Source organism: Coffea arabica, chromosome 1e (genome assembly GCF_036785885.1).
Source record: "Coffea arabica cultivar ET-39 chromosome 1e, Coffea Arabica ET-39 HiFi, whole genome shotgun sequence".
NCBI classification, from domain to species: domain Eukaryota; kingdom Viridiplantae; phylum Streptophyta; class Magnoliopsida; order Gentianales; family Rubiaceae; genus Coffea; species Coffea arabica.
In genome coordinates, this window is record NC_092311.1 from 1,867,884 (window position 1) to 1,885,990 (window position 18,107).

At 37.9% G+C, this 18,107-nt stretch overlaps 1 protein-coding gene across 1 annotated transcript; it reads left to right on the plus strand.

Moving 5' to 3' along the window:
• The first annotated feature begins 13,324 nt into the window (after positions 1 to 13,324).
• Positions 13,325 to 17,929, plus strand: LOC113700173 (GTP-binding protein BRASSINAZOLE INSENSITIVE PALE GREEN 2, chloroplastic). Its single transcript, XM_027220685.2, has 3 exons — positions 13,325 to 14,669; positions 15,770 to 15,937; positions 16,948 to 17,929. The coding sequence occupies exons 1-3, from the start codon at positions 13,437 to 13,439 to the stop codon at positions 17,332 to 17,334; spliced, it is 1,788 nt and encodes a 595-aa protein (XP_027076486.1). The 5' UTR covers positions 13,325 to 13,436; the 3' UTR covers positions 17,335 to 17,929.
• The last annotated feature ends 178 nt before the right edge of the window (positions 17,930 to 18,107 follow it).

Sequence of the window (18,107 nt, forward strand, 5' to 3'; positions counted from 1 at the left end):
TGATCTGGCTTTGCAGATATCTGAGGGTTATACTTAATATAGCTTTTTTCATCAATGATTGCTGCAAGTTGTTTGGTATTTCTGATCGCCCTGGGATAGAGGAAACAAAAAAAATAATCAAAACAAGTGACTATATATGATTGATTGCTAACATGATATAAATCGTTAATCAATACCAGTTTTTTAATTCTCTTGCTTCCTGTACAGGAGGATCAACAAGGATTGCAGAATCAAACCACGTCGACAGCGCAACTCCTATACGATTAAGAATGAAGATACATTGGCAAATTTTCTGTATGAGATTTTTTACAAAAAATGAAAATTAAAATAAAGATGTATAGAGGGAGAATTACCATTATAGTTGTTAACTTTGAGCCTGCGACATATGACGACAGGGTAGTTGCCTATTTCAGCTATTATCTGTTGCCCTTCATTTTTGATGAAATCATCCCACATAGAAAGTATGACAGCTTGTGATCTAACACGAAGGGAATAGGTAGCTGTTAAGACATGTAAGAGATAGACGTTGAATTATAAGAGAACTAACTAAGAGTCTGGAAAGCGGCACAAAGGATCGGTTACTGTTCATTGACAAGGACGAATTTCTGAACAACTGATTCTTTGAAATGTTTATTAATGATCCTTCTGTCCTGTGCTTCAATAACTATACCAAGGACATCTGTGAAAGGAAAAAGTTGTTGTAAAAGCTGTCCTGATTTGGAATGCATGATATATGTCTAACAGAGAACATACATACCTACAGATTTATCTTTACGATCCACATACTGTGCCAAGTCTGTGAATTGAGTATAGTTAAATTTGACAGGCATTATATCTTCATCATCGGCATCCTCTTCAATGACAGTTTTACTAGTGAGCATCCACTGCATTGTCAGTTCAGGCGTCTGATATTTGGAGTCGATTGGTCTAACCACAGCATTCGATATTTTGTACTTTTTGTAGACCTGCAGGATTGGTCCGACCCTAGAAATATCATGGTTGAAAATAATGCCCTCAACCTTTGATCCCTATTTCGTAAGTGAAAATGTTCAAGAATGAATCAGGTGTGATTATGAATATAATACAAAGGGAAACTTTAAATATAGAAATTGTATTGTTCTACCTCTGTATCAACAAAAATAAGCTTTTGCTTCTTCGTCGGCGTTGAAAGTGATTGGGTAATCTGCTGTTTTTCCTGAACAATAACTTTGCATGCCCAGTCTTCCATATCAGCCACAATTTCTTTCATGGGTAAGAGCTTCTCCATGCTAAATGGAAACCAATAAAGGGAATATCTATCAAATGTCAGTATGAATAAGGAATGGCATTGCAGACATTATAAGAACAAAATAATAATTATGGCTAACTAACCTTAAATATAAATAAGTCTAACATGCAGTCCTAGTGTTTAGTTAGTCGGAGTATTTCTTCAAAGACAACATTTCTAGTCCTGCAATCAGTTTTTATGCCATCAAAAGTTCCAGGCAGGATAAGGACTTTAAGTGCTGCAGAAGTTTTTACTCTGGATAAAGCAACGTATAATTGACCGTGAGAAAAAACTGGCTCGCGAAGGTAGATTCCAACGTAATCGAGTGTTTGGCCTTGGGATTTGTTAATTGTCAGAGCAAAACAGACACGGACAGGAAACTGTGTCCTTATAAATGGCAAGCCATTCTTGTCATTATCAGAAACTTGTAAAGGAATTTTAGGCAGAAAAATTCTTTTGCCTTGATGTTGGCCAAAAGCTATCTCTGCGCAGATAGTATTCTGCTTTAGCTCCCTGCAAATGAGTCGCGTACCATTGCATAATCCTTCTGTAGGGTTCAAATTTCTTATAAGCATGATTGGACAATTTTCTTTGAGCAGCAACTTGTGAGGAGGAAGGCCTTTTGGATTTTGAGAATTCAAGAAATCTTGATAGTCTCCTTGATGCCGTGGATCAACGGTTCTATCAGAACTGACGTACACATGAAGGTTCCCAGGAAATCTTTTGATCATCATGTCATTTATTTCATCAACCGAGCTATTTTTTGGAGCAAGGACACATCTATTGATCATACTATAAGGATTTTTTGAATAGGTCATTAAATCTGGAAAAACAGATTCGACCAACCTGTTTGTAAGAAATATAAGTGAGAATGTATGAACATTCAACTAGAAAGGAATGGATAAAAGTAATACGTTGGAGGGAAAATTCTTTAACCTGTTCAAAGATTCCTCTTTTTCAGTATAAGGAATGACCATGTCAAAAGGTAAAGTTATTTCGCCGTGTCTATCAACAGTTTCTCTTCCTTCTCCTAGTCTTAATAAGAAGTCTGAGAATGTTGGATCTAAAATGGCTCGCATATTGTGCACCAACTGCAGCTTTTGCAGCTGAGACCACAGAGGAGAGTTAGGGAGACTAGATTCTATAGAACTTGCTTTGTAGCTTGTTTAATAACTGGCAAAGTTTGACGAAAATCGCCACCGAAAACAACTACTTTTCCTCCAAATGGACGGTCAGAGTCCATTATATCCTTGAGCAAACCATCAAAGGCTTCAACAGTTTCTCGTTTGGCCATTGAAGCCTCGTCCCACAAGACTAACTTTGATTCAAAAAGTAATTTTGCAACACTGCCCTGTTTACTAATCTGGCAGGTTTTATTTCTAGAAAAATCTAATGGTATTTTGAATCTAGAATGAGCTGTTCTTCCTCCTGGAAGAATAGAGGCTGCGACACCCGACGTTGCAACTGCAATAGCAATGTAGCCTTGGGATCTCAAAGTAGCTAGAAGAGACCTATACAAGAAGGTCTTACCAGTTCCCCCAGGGCCATCAATAAAAAAACTCTGGCCAACAGGACAGAAAACTGACTGCAGAATTAAATCATAGGCATCCCGCTGTTCAGCATTTAATCTGAAAGGCATCATTAGATCCTCTGCTGGAACTTCAATATTTTTTTCACATTCAATTTCCTTTGTTAGCTGATCATAGTGAACATCTACTGAAGTGTCTGCAGCTAGATGGTAGTCACCAAAACTCTTACCCATTTGTTCGACCATTTTTTTAATTTCTTGCAGGGCCTTATTTCTTATTTCTTCAGGCGTATTAAAACAGAGATGTTGAGATCGGTGGTAATCTGCAGAAAGATCAAGCTGAAATTTGTTCCAAAGAAACCCAGGATCTGCTGGAGAACAATGAACAAGGATAGTAGCAAATAGCAGCCTCAAAGAGGATGGCATTTGAAAAAGAACTGCTTCTTCAAGAGTTTCTTGTATATATGTGTCAGACTGTAAAAGACCAAGGGCCAAAGCAGCATCTCTAAAGCAATTCATTTTTTTGCCATCAACATTCAAGAGGTCATCAAACGACGTAGGAGCTCGAACATGAGTTAGCAGGAGTCTAAGGTAGTATCTCTCTCCTTCATGAGGGCTGACCGTGACCAGCCTTCCAATGGCTCTCTTACGCTTTCTCTCAGTCCAAGTCTTAAATTTAAAAGACCAAACAAAATGCTCTGGAAATTCTCTATAAAAGCACTTCAAGGTTTTAGCCGTTCCATTTGCTTTGTTCATTTTGAAGAACTCAGTCAACATGGTTTTTGAAAAGTCAATTTTCCTCATCAGCTGTAAAAGGTCTGAGTTCTTGTTGAAAGTAATCAGTTGCTGGTCAGGTAAGTGAACTTGGAGAGTATAGACAGCTGGAGTCATCTCGTTTAGCCTAAACTCAAAGATGCGCCAAAATGCTTCAGGGGGTGAGATCCATCTTCCTTGCTGAAATTCTCTAATCTCATCGACATCAGCACGGGAATCATCAGATATAATTTTGAAGCTGATAAGATCATGGCCTTTGAAGATATACTTGTATAAATACTTGACCAGCTTCAAAGTGGAACAGATTTCCACATTCATGTGACAATCAAGCAAGGCTAAAAGATATGGATTATAAGGAATGATCCATCTATTGTCAAGTTCAAACCTGCGGACAGTTATTTTGCTACCATCATCTCTCCTCCTATAGTATGGATAGCTGTCTTCAGCATGAGTTGTATGTTCACAGAAATTTTTTGGATAATGATTTTTACAGCTACCGCCTTTCATACAAGGGCTATTCTTGCCCATGTCTCCGCAAGGTCCATGAACCATGTGCTTAAGAACAAGAGAATACAAATGAGGAAACTGCTTAGGATCAGGGAGCTCAGCGGAAACTATTCTATCATATGACTCAGGATTAAGCAATTTGAATTGTGGTTTCAAGATTAATAATAAGTGTGCATGAGGAAAGCCCCGTTTTTGGAATTCAATAACATAAACGCATGCAGCAACTTCTCCAAAAATTTTTCTGTCCAAGAGTTCTGCCTTGAGCATTTCAAATTTTGCTCTAAATACTCTAGACAACAGGTCTGGCCTATCCTGAGCTCTCTCTTTAAATTGCAGACAATCTTGAATTTCTTTCCACATTGGATTACATGTCATGGTCAAGAAAATATCCGGCTTTCCATATTTTTGTACCAATGCCATTGCATCAAGATATCTGCGCCTCATATCTCTTGGACCACCGATAAAAGATGCCGGCAATATAACCTTTCGACCAACTTTTGAGCCTTCGGTCTGACCAATAGAAACACTATCTAGCACTCCTTCAAGGATTTCTGTCCGAATTTCATTTTGCCTCTTACGCTGGAAATCCAGGCGCGATGTTTCAATTTTGACATAAGAATCAACTGAAAACTGCTGCAACAATCTAAGGCTATGCAATAGCATGGATTCATCATTCTTCCTGATTTGGAACCTATAGCAGTAATATTCTCTAGCTGATACAGTATGCTCATCCTTTTTTGCATGGTCAGCAGCTATAGGGAATCAAAAAGAAGTCAACGTGTAAAGGAAAGTTTATTTGATAACGGTTATGGCGGAAAATTATAAAACGCAGGAGATATACTTGCCTCTCTTTTCTAAATCGATAAGGTGAGATGGTTCCTGCACAGAAGAGGGATCAATGATAACCTCTTCATCACAGGAATGATCAGTTCGCTTTCTTTTATAGGCTCGCTTAATTCCGTGGTGCCAACCAGATTCACCACGGGGAAACAAGAGAGGATACTGCAAAGGATCATAACAAGCATAATAATGCTGGACCTTGTGAGCAGTATTTGAGTGGCTATATACGAGAATATGTGCTTGCCTATTTACTGATTCATCATCATTTTCAGTCCATATAGCAGCAACTTGAGAAGTAGAAGGAAGATTATAAATATGCTGGTCAAGTCCAGGAAAGCAATTAAGCACAATATTATGCTTTTCAAGATCAGGAATATCCCTTAGATCCTTAAAGAATCTAGCATAGGGATTATTAGAAAGTATGTCCATCAAAAGCTTTAAAGTGCTCTCGCGAAGCTTGTCAGAAGCAGCAACTCGATTGATTAATTGTTCATCAGTATCAAAAAAGTAGAGATGGATTCCACAAGTTCTATCATCGGGCTGTGATAAGCTGTTTAGAAAATGATAAACTTGTCCCTGGACACGAAAGGTATATACTCCTCTTGTATTCCTTGTCAATTCTGGATCATACTTTGCAGCAAATGAAGTGAAAGACAAGTTATTGTTGTAAGTACGAGCTAATTTTCTGAAATGGTCAGATTCTTCATCATTTCCTATAAATAGACGCTTTAGAGCGTAAGGCATTGGAGGAGCAACAATAGAAATTTCTCCTTGAGAGCAGCAGAAGCTAGGGGGCTCCAAATGGAATCTTTTAGCTCCACAATATTGACAATCAGGAGCATCAGGCAATAATAAAGATTCTTTAGGAATTTCATCAATCCTACAGTTTTTTGAGCGACGTTGTCTAGGAAGTGTCCCTGCAGTTTAGGTTATGTAACGGGAACGATACTCAAAAGGAAGTCCGAAAGAAATCTAATATGAAAGGAATATGGATGGAAAAGTCACGAATATGACAAACAATGAAAGAGCAACCTGATTGCCTCTTTGCTGGCAATATAACGGTTGAACAATTTGTTGCATTGGCTGTAAAACCAACAGGAGGAGCAAAGGATGCGCTGGCCTCATTTGTGTTGCCTGGCAAATCATTGTATTATTTTAAAATGAACAAATGTTTCTTGCTAAAGAAACAGGGTTTTGACAAGCTGGACATGGAAAGAAAGAAAAAGGATTAGCAAAATGAATGAATAATACCTGCAGGCTGAGCAGGGTTAAAAGACAGAGGGGTGAATGCGATTGAGGAAGACACTCCATGCTCACCTAAGTTGTTTAAGCATGAAGGAGCAGAAGAACGAAGGGATCCAAGATTTGGCTCATCAATAGATCCTAAGACGGGATCTGTACTTTCAGTATGGAAATGACAGGTTTGTTCATTTTCATTTTGACTATCCAAAGGCAGGAGCTTGTTTTTTTCCTTTTTGCGAGAGTAATTGGCTGTGGAGCGTTTTCTAGAAGGACGAGAAGGCTGAACAGTAGCCGAAACATGGGGGGAGAGACAGGTCTGATCTTGTAGCGTTGCAGTGCCACTATCGACCGCAGCTTGTCTACGGTGAACTGAACGACTTATCAGAGGTGCTGCAAACCGTACAAATATATGGACTCACTTGCATCAGAATAGTACGGAGGGAAGCGAAGACAATAAAAGATGTCAAGATGGGGAAGACAACTAAATAACTATAAAGGTCCTGGGGGAAGGGAGCTAGAATATTGTGATGTTATATACCTTCAGAAACTAAACTACATTGAACTAAATGTGGGACGATAGAAGAGGAAGAAGTTCCGCTAGATAGGCAGAGTGGGGCAGGGATAGTGGTAGACATATAGTCCAATGATTCCTGAAGCACAGCAGGACAACCACCAACAACTTCATTATGGCAGGCTGCTAGCTGGTTGTTACGAGCAGGAGCAGAACCAGAGAAACAAACACCAGTTTCAACATGTCCGAACGGTACACTACGCACGTAAGATCGAGAGGATTTGTCTTTTTTCTTAACAAGCCTGGCTTCACGTCTACGGCACAAAAGTGCAGCCTTGGCATCGGGAGGCATTTCCGCATAGCGCTTTCGGCGCAGAGCATTTTTATCCATTTCACTAAGATAACTAACGAAGAACATTCCAGGCATGATCAGTTTGTAAGAACTGACAATAAGCATAAAAGAACATAGCAGAAACCAAGGGAAAGAACAGAAGCACATGCGAATTGATGTAAGAAATTAAACATTGAAAGGATGAAGACATGCACGAAAACAATGTACAGCACAAAAATGCAGGGAGCGAAAAGAATAAAGAAAGTTTTTTTTTTGTTTTTTTTTTTAAATAATATGTTGATATCTGATTTTATCCAGATGTAATTTTTGTAGAAAAGCATCGATCTATACCATTGTAGTGGTGAAAAACATCCTAGTGATCAAGAACCAAAATGATGTAAGAAGTTCAAGTCGAGATTCTCTAAACAACTCGATTAGCTTCGCTACCATTCTCATCCTAACCACAACACCTAGCACATGTATGGAAAAATGCTTCATGCCATAGGCAAAAGATTGATATGAAAGCTCAGAAACTTTGACGTTTGCTATTTCATAATCATGTTGTAGCTTGGCTTTGTCCATGTCCACATAGCCAAAGTCTGAGGCACAGTCCAATAGAGCCCTTAACAAAGGAGAACGCTTATCAAATGCTGTAATGGCAGAGGGATTAAGTCGGGTAGAAGGCTGAGAAGGGAGCCTGATCATCATACCAGAGGCGGGATTCCAGGGCAGAGGATAAAGAAAGCTTAAACAATGCACCAACCAAAAGCACTAAAGAAAGCATGAAGATTCTGAAGAAGCCATGCATGCCGGGGAAAATACGTAAAGTACGGAATGACCAGGAAGGAGGCAAGAAATAGTCAGCAACTAATGCAGCAAGAAGGAGGGAAAAGCCAAGCAAAACAAAAAAGCAAGCATCTGACCTGCAACCAAGTTCCTGCCATAACACATTACAGAAGATCAGCTCCATAGCAGCGCCCTCGGAAGAACGAGAATGGCAGAAAATCCCAAGCACAACGACATCAAATAAAGCTGTAAAAGAGGAAATGGCAAGTACAGAAAGATCAGATATCGGAAAGAAAACAAAGAGGCGGGAAAAGGTTTTTTTTTTTGGTTTTAAAATGAGCTTACCACAATAGCAACGGCATGCATGGATCAGCATTCAGAAGCATGCAAACAAGGGAAAATAGAACAAAGTCAGCGAATAAAATAGCAAATGCCACCACAGCTGATAAGGAGAAGCAGTAAACAGGGCATAAACCGAAAAGGAAAAACTGACGAAGATAATTACCTCGAAGGTGGACAATAGAAATGAAAGCTCCAAAAGAACAGAGAACCAAGCAGAGGGAAAAAGAGCAAGCCAACCTTATAGGTGAAACAACGGAATGAAAGAGGAAAAATGATCAGCGGATGCATAAACCAACCACAAAGCATGATAGCATCTGCAAAATCCAGGACAGAAAGTATGGAATAGCTTCCCAAGACGTACGGAAGACAACGTTTTGAAAGTATAAGAAGCAAAGAAGGTACGCATGGCTGACAAGCTACAAAGTGACAAAGCATTATTTTGACATCTATAACCCAACAATAGCTAAACTAAGTCAAGGCAAAAAAAAAAGTAAATAAACATGTAAGACAAGGGCAAATAGGTAAAACATGAATTGTCACTTTGACCCAAATACACACTCTAACCTCACCAAAAACCTGACATTAGCTAAAATGGGAAGCAGAATAGCATTCTTATCAGCAGAGACAATATAAGCCGGGTCTGGTAATAGGTAAAACATGAATTGTCACTTTGACCCAAATACACACTCTAACCTCACCAAATACCTGACATCAGCTAAAATGGGAAGCAGAGTAGCATTATTATCAGCAGAGTAGCATTATTATTATTATACCAATACACAATATGAGCCGGGTCTGGTTCCATTAAAGGAGTTGGTTTTTTCCAGCCAGGGTTCGGTGGCTCACAAACGCAATCCAGAGGCCAACAATTGCAAGCAGCAGTTAACGTGAAAGGCGCATGGAGAACGACCACTTTGCAGCAAATCATCAAATGCCATGTCAGCAAACAAAACGCACAATCGGACAAGTTCCTAAGCACTTAGTCTATATATGGTTGATAAGAATGAGTTAAGGGCAAAGATTTCAACCGCAAGGGTGGGGCTATTTTAGGAATATAAAAGTATTTGAAGTGCAATTGGAGTATTGAATATGAATCATTATAACTAATTTGATTTTTTTTTATAATTACTTAAATGTCCTGTCAGACATTTAAAACTATGGGTAAGTTTAACATCCTAATACTATATAAGATTGAGTTTTGGTGAAAGAAGGGGTTACATTTCAACCGCATAGGCAGGGACTTTTTGGGAATGTGAAAGATTATGTAGTGTTTTACAAGCTATAGGTACAAGTGAGGGAAGCTTGTGGTTAGGTATATTAATTGAAATACCCTTATTTATAGACATTTAAAACTTTATGTTGTTGAAACATATGGATATTTATGGTATGTGCAATTAATTTGCAACCATTTGTTGCTTTTGGTACAACACACATAAGCCTGTGGGTTTGTGAAATTACTTAAATGGCCTTCACACATCATAAGTGCGGTCATTACGAAAAGAAAAAGTCATGACCATAAATACGGCAATTGAATTACACGGTCATTACTGAAGGGAATAAGAAAGGCCAACCTTGCTCAACTGTCACCGTGGTTAGAGCTCAGGTATGGAAGCACCTCCTACTCTATCATTTATACCTGAATTTAATAGCCAGAAACGTGGGCCTACTGCTGGCTCCTGAGCTAGTGCATAATATTGAATGGGAACAAGATTTTTCGATTTGGCTGATGGATTTAGTGAGGAAGGAACTAAGGGTAGTGGCCCCTTTTTGTAATTAAATCTTGTATTATCGAGGGATTATCATATATATATATATATATATAACTGTTAATGTTTGTGGAAAAAAAAATAATGGCTCCTGAGCTTCAGGGATTGGGTTTTTTCTTGCAACCTTTGTCTGAAACAGAAGGCTGCATCGTTTCCCCTCTCACCTGAGCTCATGGCCGAAACACTCCATTTCTTTCTCATTATTGCCTCAATTAAGTAGCCAAACGTTGGTAAGTTAATGCCCCAATGGCTGCGCGTCAGTTATGATTGTTTCCATGCCTCCTCTTCACCTTCTTCAGTTTCACCCTTTTCATATTCTGGGATTTGGGATATTTTTTTATGCGCTTATACTGCATAAATGGCATGGAAACAATCACCGCCCATTGAAGCAGGAAGTTGTGGAGGGCCTGACCGACAATCTTTACGAGGGTCATTAACTTAATTTGGGATTTGATGAGGCTTTCACTTGGCCTCCGCTTCATTTTGGTCCCATGGTTTCTTTTTCATTCTGCTACAGCTTGTCCTTAATCACCTTCTATTGGTAAGTTAATGACTCATTTACTTGAAGACCAACCAAATGTGGACATTAGCAGCGTGTAGTCCTTCACCACAGAACTCCCTTAGCTTACTTGCTTTCTTAAGCCAAAAGCACCACAAGTAGCTACTCCGACAAGAAAAGTCACCAACATCCCTGCGTTGCCTCCACTTTCAACTTCAGCAGTCAAAGTAATTGAAGCAGGAAGTTGCAGAGGGCCCTTGATCATGTATGTTCTACATTCATCATGTAGATGTTGAAGTTGGGACTAAAATGAAAAAACTGCCAAGAAGCAATGCATCCGACTGCTGTCTATTACAGCATCTACATGAGTTTACTATTATTTGTATCACTAAATAATTAGACATACATGATGTCTTATTCAACTACTCTGCTATCTATCTCATAGTTTTTACCTGAAACAATTTCATAAATATTTGTCCGTATACCTTTGGGAACTTGCTGCATCTAATTATTTGTCTTTGGGAACTTCCTGATTCTAATATTGGAAGACTCTTATGTTGTTTGTCTTATAATCATACCTGCTTCTAATTATTTATCGCAACGTATTATTCTCGCAATGTATTATTATTTGTCCAACCAAAAAACCTTCTTCAACCACAGGCACCAAACACCCGCGCGATGTGCGGGCACTCATCCCCTAGTATACTATATAAGAATGAGTTAAGGGCAAAGATTTCGACCGCAATGGTGGGGCTATTTTAGGAATATAAGAGTATTTGAAGTGCAAATGGAGTATTGAATACGAATCATTATAACTAATTTGATTTTTTTTTTATAATTACTTAAATGTCCTGTCAGACATTTAAAGCTATGGGTAAGTTTAACATGTGGCAGTATTCGATATCTGATTAAACATTGGGTACAATTGAATTCAGGTTATGTTTTAGTGGAATTACATAAAAATCCTTTTAATAATTTAATTGGATTAACATCCAAGTCTATTAATTTCTTAAAGCCATTCTTATCAGTTATTTGCAAACTTGTGATATATAGATGTTAATACACAATTAATACTGATTAGTAGAGAAGTTTGGTTTTTTGACCGTTACTATAGTAACCCTCATCTATTCAAATTCATTTCATTTACTTATAACTTTGTTCCATTACAATCATGTAGTCTATTGAATTCAGATGTTGCTATATTAGTTACTCCTCTTTCCCATTTTGCAACATCTTTTTCAATAGGCATGTTTTCTTTAGCTAATCTACTTTCTTTTTTTTTGCAAGAAATTTGTAATCTTGCAAGTTGTACGTGCAATACTTTTTTAGTGTTTCAATTCAATTGCCTATGTTAGATAGACTTGATAGGGAGGAGATCACATTTGTTAATTGTTATTTGTGGTTTAGAATAAGTTTATCATCATAAATTTTTTCATTTATAGATTGCATCTAACTTTTTTGTTGTTTCAACTATTAGTTACGGTAATTTTCAAATTGTTTGCTACTTTATTGATGATTCCAATTAGACAATTTTTCACTTCATTTGATTTGCCAATATGTTTAACTATTTACTTAAAACTATTTGGTTGCAAATCTAAAGTATGTACTTCATTACTTTTAATTGTTTTCTTGAATTGAGTGGATTAAGATGTTTTAGTACTTTTTGAGGTAATTATTCATCTAGATTAGCATGTTAGTTATTGTATATATTTGCAACTAGGTCAAAAACTGATGTTTTGTGATTGTAACTCCTACCGAGAAGAAGATGCTTTGCTATATGTTCTAAATCATACAATAAATCATAATTGATTGATTGGTCAATGTGGATGTTTCATGATGATATATCATTGGAATCAATATAAATCAAAGAATTTGGCTTGTGAGAACTGAAATTCCACTAGCAATGATTTCTTCAAGTATGCTAATTGTTCAAATCTCACTCATATGACAAGATAATGAGGTGGATTGTCCTCGTATCAAAATCAAATTCAAACTAAATAACAAATTTTAATATCCCTAAAATGCATGAGCAGATATAAGTAAATCTTTTATTCTATTAGATTAGATGCAAAGTGGTTAATCATGTTTTATAATTATATTTCATTGCATATTATACATTTTTACTCAACATGTAATTTATGATTTTTCTGTTTAATATCACAGAATAAAATTGTCATACTTCAATTATTATACTACAAAATACTAAATAATAATTATTAACTATCTTTAATTATAGGTATTAAACTCCCGCGCATGGTGCGGGCTTTTTCCCCTAGTAATATGAATAAGAACAAGAGAATCAAACTCGAAATGCAAGTTTAAAAAAACTAGAAGAAAGACCCAAACAAACACCATAAAGCAATGCTTTCAACTCTGCATGTAAGCTAGTTAGCTTTCCCAAATAACAAGAAAGCGCTAGTAGAAACCTACCATTGCAATCCATGGAACAAACCTCTGCCTTCACTCCTCCTAAGATTATACCTCTTGAACAATCATCTGTATTCAGCTTCGCTATCGACTGTAAAGGAGAAATCCATTCAACTCAATTAAAGAAGCACAAAAAACGGGTCAAGACTGAGTAGACGAAACAACATCCCAGAACCATGCAAGCACAAACATTAACTTGTTTGGATTGTAACTTCTTAGAAGTTCTTTGTAAGAAGATATTCTATAGCACTCATTTTAACATAATGCATATGAAATAAAAATGTAATTAGAAAAAACGATAAGGTATAATTTTAGAAACTTGAAAAAATTTACTACAAAAGAATACAGTCCAAACAAGGCCTAAAGAAGCCCATCTGAGCAGTAATAGACACGGGCTAACTTGACACCAAAACCCAATGTCGATTTGATCTGGCCCAAGTCCTGGTAGCCCTTTTTGATTTGATTTATCCAAGAAAAGATTGAATTTTCACCCGAAGTAAAAAGGGCCGGATCCTTGAACATCGGAAGTAGAAGAAGAAGAATTGTTCCATGGTTGAAACCTGAAACAAAACCAGAAAAAGCAACAGAGCACACGGTGTCGTTTTAGGGACTGGAAATGATAGTAGTTAGAAGAAGCTTCTCACCATTAAAGCTCAAGAAACTCTTGCAACCTGTTTCTTTCTCCACCTATACATACACAAAACCTGTATCTAATTCCCTCTCTTTAGCTTCCCCAACCCAAAGTCCTCCTAAAACCCTAAACCCATTGTTCTTCTTCAGACCCTTTTCCTCAGAATCTCTAAATATTCAATCTTTTCCAGTAAAACCCATATGCAGAGATGGAAATTACGATGATTCCTCCTCACAGGGCCTTCCCGTTTGTCCTGGCTGTGGTGTTCAAATGCAAGATTCTGACCCTAAACAACCTGGATTCTTCGTTGTACCCACCCCTAAAACCCCCAATTACAAGCTCCATATTCATAAAAACCCAGTCTTTGATGAGCCTGAAATCTCTGATTCCCTGAAGAAGGGCCTTTTGAATGAGACGGTGGAACCTCAAGATGTGGAAAATCTCGAAAACCCAGATCAGAAATTGACTGAAAAGCCTCTAGTGTGTGCTAGATGTCATAACTTGAGGCATTATGGGAAGGTGAAGGACCCAAGTGTTGAAAATTTGCTGCCTGATTTTGATTTTGATCATACTGTTGGGAGGAGGTTGATATCCATTAGTGGGGCTAGGACTCTGGTTTTAATGGTGGTTGATGCATCCGATTTTGATGGCTCGTTTCCTAGGAAAGTGGCTAAGTTAGTTTCTAAGACAATTGATGAGAATTCGCGGTCATGGAAGGAAGGGAAATCTGGGAATGTGCCTAGGATAGTGTTGGTTGTGACAAAGATTGATCTTTTACCGAGCTCATTGTCACCTACTAGGCTTGAGCACTGGGTCAGGACAAGGGCCAGGGAGAGTGGAGCAAGTAAGTTGACGAGTGTGCATTTGGTCAGTGCAGTGAGGAACTGGGGAGTGAAGAATTTGGTTGATGATGTGGTGGAGTTGGTAGGATCAAGAGGGCACGTGTGGGCGATTGGGGCGCAGAATGCTGGAAAGAGTACTTTGATTAATGCAATAGGGAAATGTATTGGAGGGAAGGTGAGTCATTTGACTGAGGCACCTGTTCCTGGGACGACTTTGGGGATTGTAAGGGTGGAAGGTATGCTTCCTGGTAATGCCAAATTGTTTGATACCCCGGGGCTTTTGCATCCTCATCAGATTACAACTAGATTGACTAGAGAGGAGCAGAAACTGGTGTGCATGAGTAAGGAGTTGAAGCCAAGGACATATAGGATCAAGGTCAGTCTGCCTTTGTTTTAGCATTTGTATGCTAAATAACATATGAAGGAACGAGAAAAAGAAATCAAATTGTCGTATATCCTGTGAGCCTGTAATTTCGAAATTTTGTAGTAACAAATTCATTTGTAGGCTATTATACATATTGATTTGTATATGCACATACTTTCATCACATCTGTGTGCAGTTGCTGATAGTGTTTTATTCAACACCAGGACTCCTTGAACTAAAAGTCAACATAAATAGGAAAGTCTATGTATAAACATGAGTTCTTGTTTTTCTCCCATTTACTGAAATAACTGTAGAGAAATTTGGTATTTTATTGAAAAAGTTTCATCACCAAAACTTAGTGGAATATTTAATTGAGGAACTCTTGGCTGCCTATCATATTACATGGCTGAGCTAGTTTCTTACAAGAACTATTACGTGCATAAGCTAGAGGTTGCATAGAGAAGGATAGCACTAACACGAGAAGCAGCCCAAAAAAAAAAGCTTTTCTAAGGCGGGAAGCGTATAACTGGGCTCTCTGCTGGTGCACTTCCTCTTTATCTATTTTTTTCACATCATACATGTTGAAAAGCTCATCTATGGACTTGAGCTGCTATTAAGTATGTGTGAGAGTCAAAAATTTGGAGAGGAATTGAAGCACTTCTAGGTGGTGCTTGAAGGTGTCTTTGAATGACTTTCGATTCTGAAGAGTTAAATTTCCATGCAATGAAGTTGTACAATTAGGAAAACTCTAAGAAACAAAACATGTCCTTATTCCCAATCAAATGTTCAAATCTTCCAGAACATATGTGCATGATACTGAAGATTGGTTTACCAATTTACGAGTTGGCATATGTCCTTGTTAATAATGAATTTGCATATGGTAAAAGCAGTGTTCGTTTTCTGTCTCCTTTTTTTCTTTTCTTTTGTGATGGTAGAAGAGGCAGGGGGAGAGGTTGGGTGATGGGGGAGGTGCATGGTGACCCCTTTTGTGCTTTCTGAATTGAGTAATCTTTACTGATCATATACTTTCATCAATGAGATGTGTTCTTCTTTGGATATCCAACTTTCTTCCTGTATTTTGGGGCCTACATGTGTTATATTTTGTGTCACAGGTTGGACATTCCATTCATATTGGTGGATTGGTGAGGTTAGATATAGAAGAATTGTCGACAGATTCTCTTTATGTTACAGTCTGGGCGTCCCCTCTTCTCCCACTTCACATGGGGAGGACAGAGAATGCTTCTACCATGTTGGAAGAACATTTTGGTCGCCAATTACAGGTACAATGTACATTTTTTTTGGGGAGGGGGATGGGGGAGAATGCAGATGGATCATAAATTAGCCAATGTTTGTCTTTTAGGAGAATTTCATTCAAGCTTTCCATTGTTCTGTTTCGGCACTCATAGCCATGGTGTCTATTGATACACAAAGCATGATCTCATCAACCAATTTTTTATGCTTCCTGCTTGTGGAATTGAAAATGAAGTTTGTATTGGAATCTTCATAGTTCCAGGAAAGTTTTAGCTAATGCATCTCAAAATTCAAGGTCTTGTATGTGCTTAGGATGAAGTAACCATTGCTGCATTTACCTAATTAGGTAACTTTTAAAGTTTTAGACTTTCAGACTCTTCTGCTTTTGTGTTATTAAGCGGAGCTTCCCGTCTAGAGGAGAATGTTTTTAAGCTAGAAAGAGATGTTGCAATAATTGTAAGTGTGGTTCATTAGACATCAGCTTTACGTAACCACTAAATTATGAAGTGAAATTCGTCATTTCTGTGTATGATGGAGGAAATCATCACATTATGGTTGCTGAATACTTGAAAATGATTTAGACATAGATGTACTTTGCTGGTAGCAAAACAACTTGTCAACCTGATTAGTCTCCTTATACCTAATAAAAAGACATCATGTGATGTGATTTGTAATATTTTGCAGTTTGTACCTCATTAGTTTGTTTACTTTTTGCTCTGATAAGCTTCTGATCTTGCTTGATGTTTCCTTCTTTCATACTGATTTGAAGGCTACGGTAAAAATATTCATAACAGACAATGTAAAAAATCCTCAATGAAAGCGTGGTTAAAATTTTTTTAAAAATTTTTCTTGACTTAAGAAAATGTTCATTCTACAGCCTGATGATCTGAATTTTAGAATGCTGCCTTAAGTTTACTAATGATTCTTGCATGGTTGGGGTAGGAATTGTCGGAGTTGTTTTTTTTCCCCCTTGAACTTTCTCTTATGTATTTGTCCACTACTGAGTGTCCTGTTGTATATGTTAATGTCCTTATCTCAGCCTCCTATTGGAGAAGAACAAGTTGAGAAGCTTGGGAAATGGGTGAGAAAGGAATTTCAAGTGAGTGGAAACTGTTGGGATACAAGTTGTGTTGATATTGCAGCTGCAGGTCTTGGTTGGTTTGCCATTGGACTTAGAGGAGAGGCTTTGTTGGGTGTTTGGACATATGATGGAGTTGACATTGTTTCCCGCAATGCTTTGCTTCCTCAGAGATCACACAATTTTGAAGTTGCGGGCTTCACAGTCTCAAAAATTGTCTCCACAGCAGACCGAGCATCCAATAAAAAGCGCAAGGATGAAAAGAAAAGAAAAGCAAGTGACTCCATAGCTGTAGCTGCTGATGCTCCTCCAGCATTAACTGTGGACGCTGCTGCCAGTTCTTGTTGAGACTGCAACATAAGCTACTGCAGAAATATGAAAATTTTTGGTTACCTAAACAATGAACGAGTAGAACAATTGGCCGATACAACCAAGAAAGAATGCTGTAGAGCAGGACTGAAAACGAGGCTTAATCTAAAGCCCTGCGGGAGTTTCTGAAGATTATCAAGTTTCAATGGGAGTAGAAGTCAAAGCTTCTCAACTACCCACCCTGCCAAAGATAGCATCAATCTTCATACATTCTATTTAAGTTAGCTGCATGCAGTTCAAGAGATATTACTGCATCGGCCAGGTCTCCAATTGAACCTCATGCGAGATCAACATGTTTGCCAGCGGGGAAACTGAGCAGAGACACATTGAAGTTCTGCTTGTGCATCATGGTTTGATCATGTTGCTCTTTTCAGTTGTTGATGGTAATCAAAGGCATCTGTTGTCATTGTTTGTGGTAAAATTGGTTATCTGATTTATAGGCCTCTCTCCAAGAAGTTGTATATTTAGCTGAAAAAGATTGTCTGTCTATCATGTCCATCATGGCCTGCTTTTAGTTATACATGCCTTTTCAAACAGGTTCTTGGAAGTGAAGTTTTTACATGGTTTTCCTTGATGAGTAATGGCTTTATTTTCATATATCCTTTTTAATATAGAAACTATTTCTAAGATGGATGGTGAATCCAACTTGTTCATTCAAGGAATTTCCTCTTCTTTCTGGTGGTGGTAATTTATTGGGCATGATTGTTTTACAGGCTGTTGCTCATATACAGTACTATGGCTGCACCTGCATT

Excerpts from the sequence above, each read along its gene's own strand:
- LOC113700173 (XM_027220685.2), top strand. The coding sequence starts at position 13,437 with ATGATAGTAGTTAGAAGAAGCTTCTCACCATTAAAGCTCAAGAAACTC. Across the intron at positions 14,670-15,769 it reads CAAGGACATATAGGATCAAG|GTTGGACATTCCATTCATAT; the intron begins GTCAGTCTGCCT and ends TTTGTGTCACAG. Across the intron at positions 15,938-16,947 it reads ATTTTGGTCGCCAATTACAG|CCTCCTATTGGAGAAGAACA; the intron begins GTACAATGTACA and ends TCCTTATCTCAG.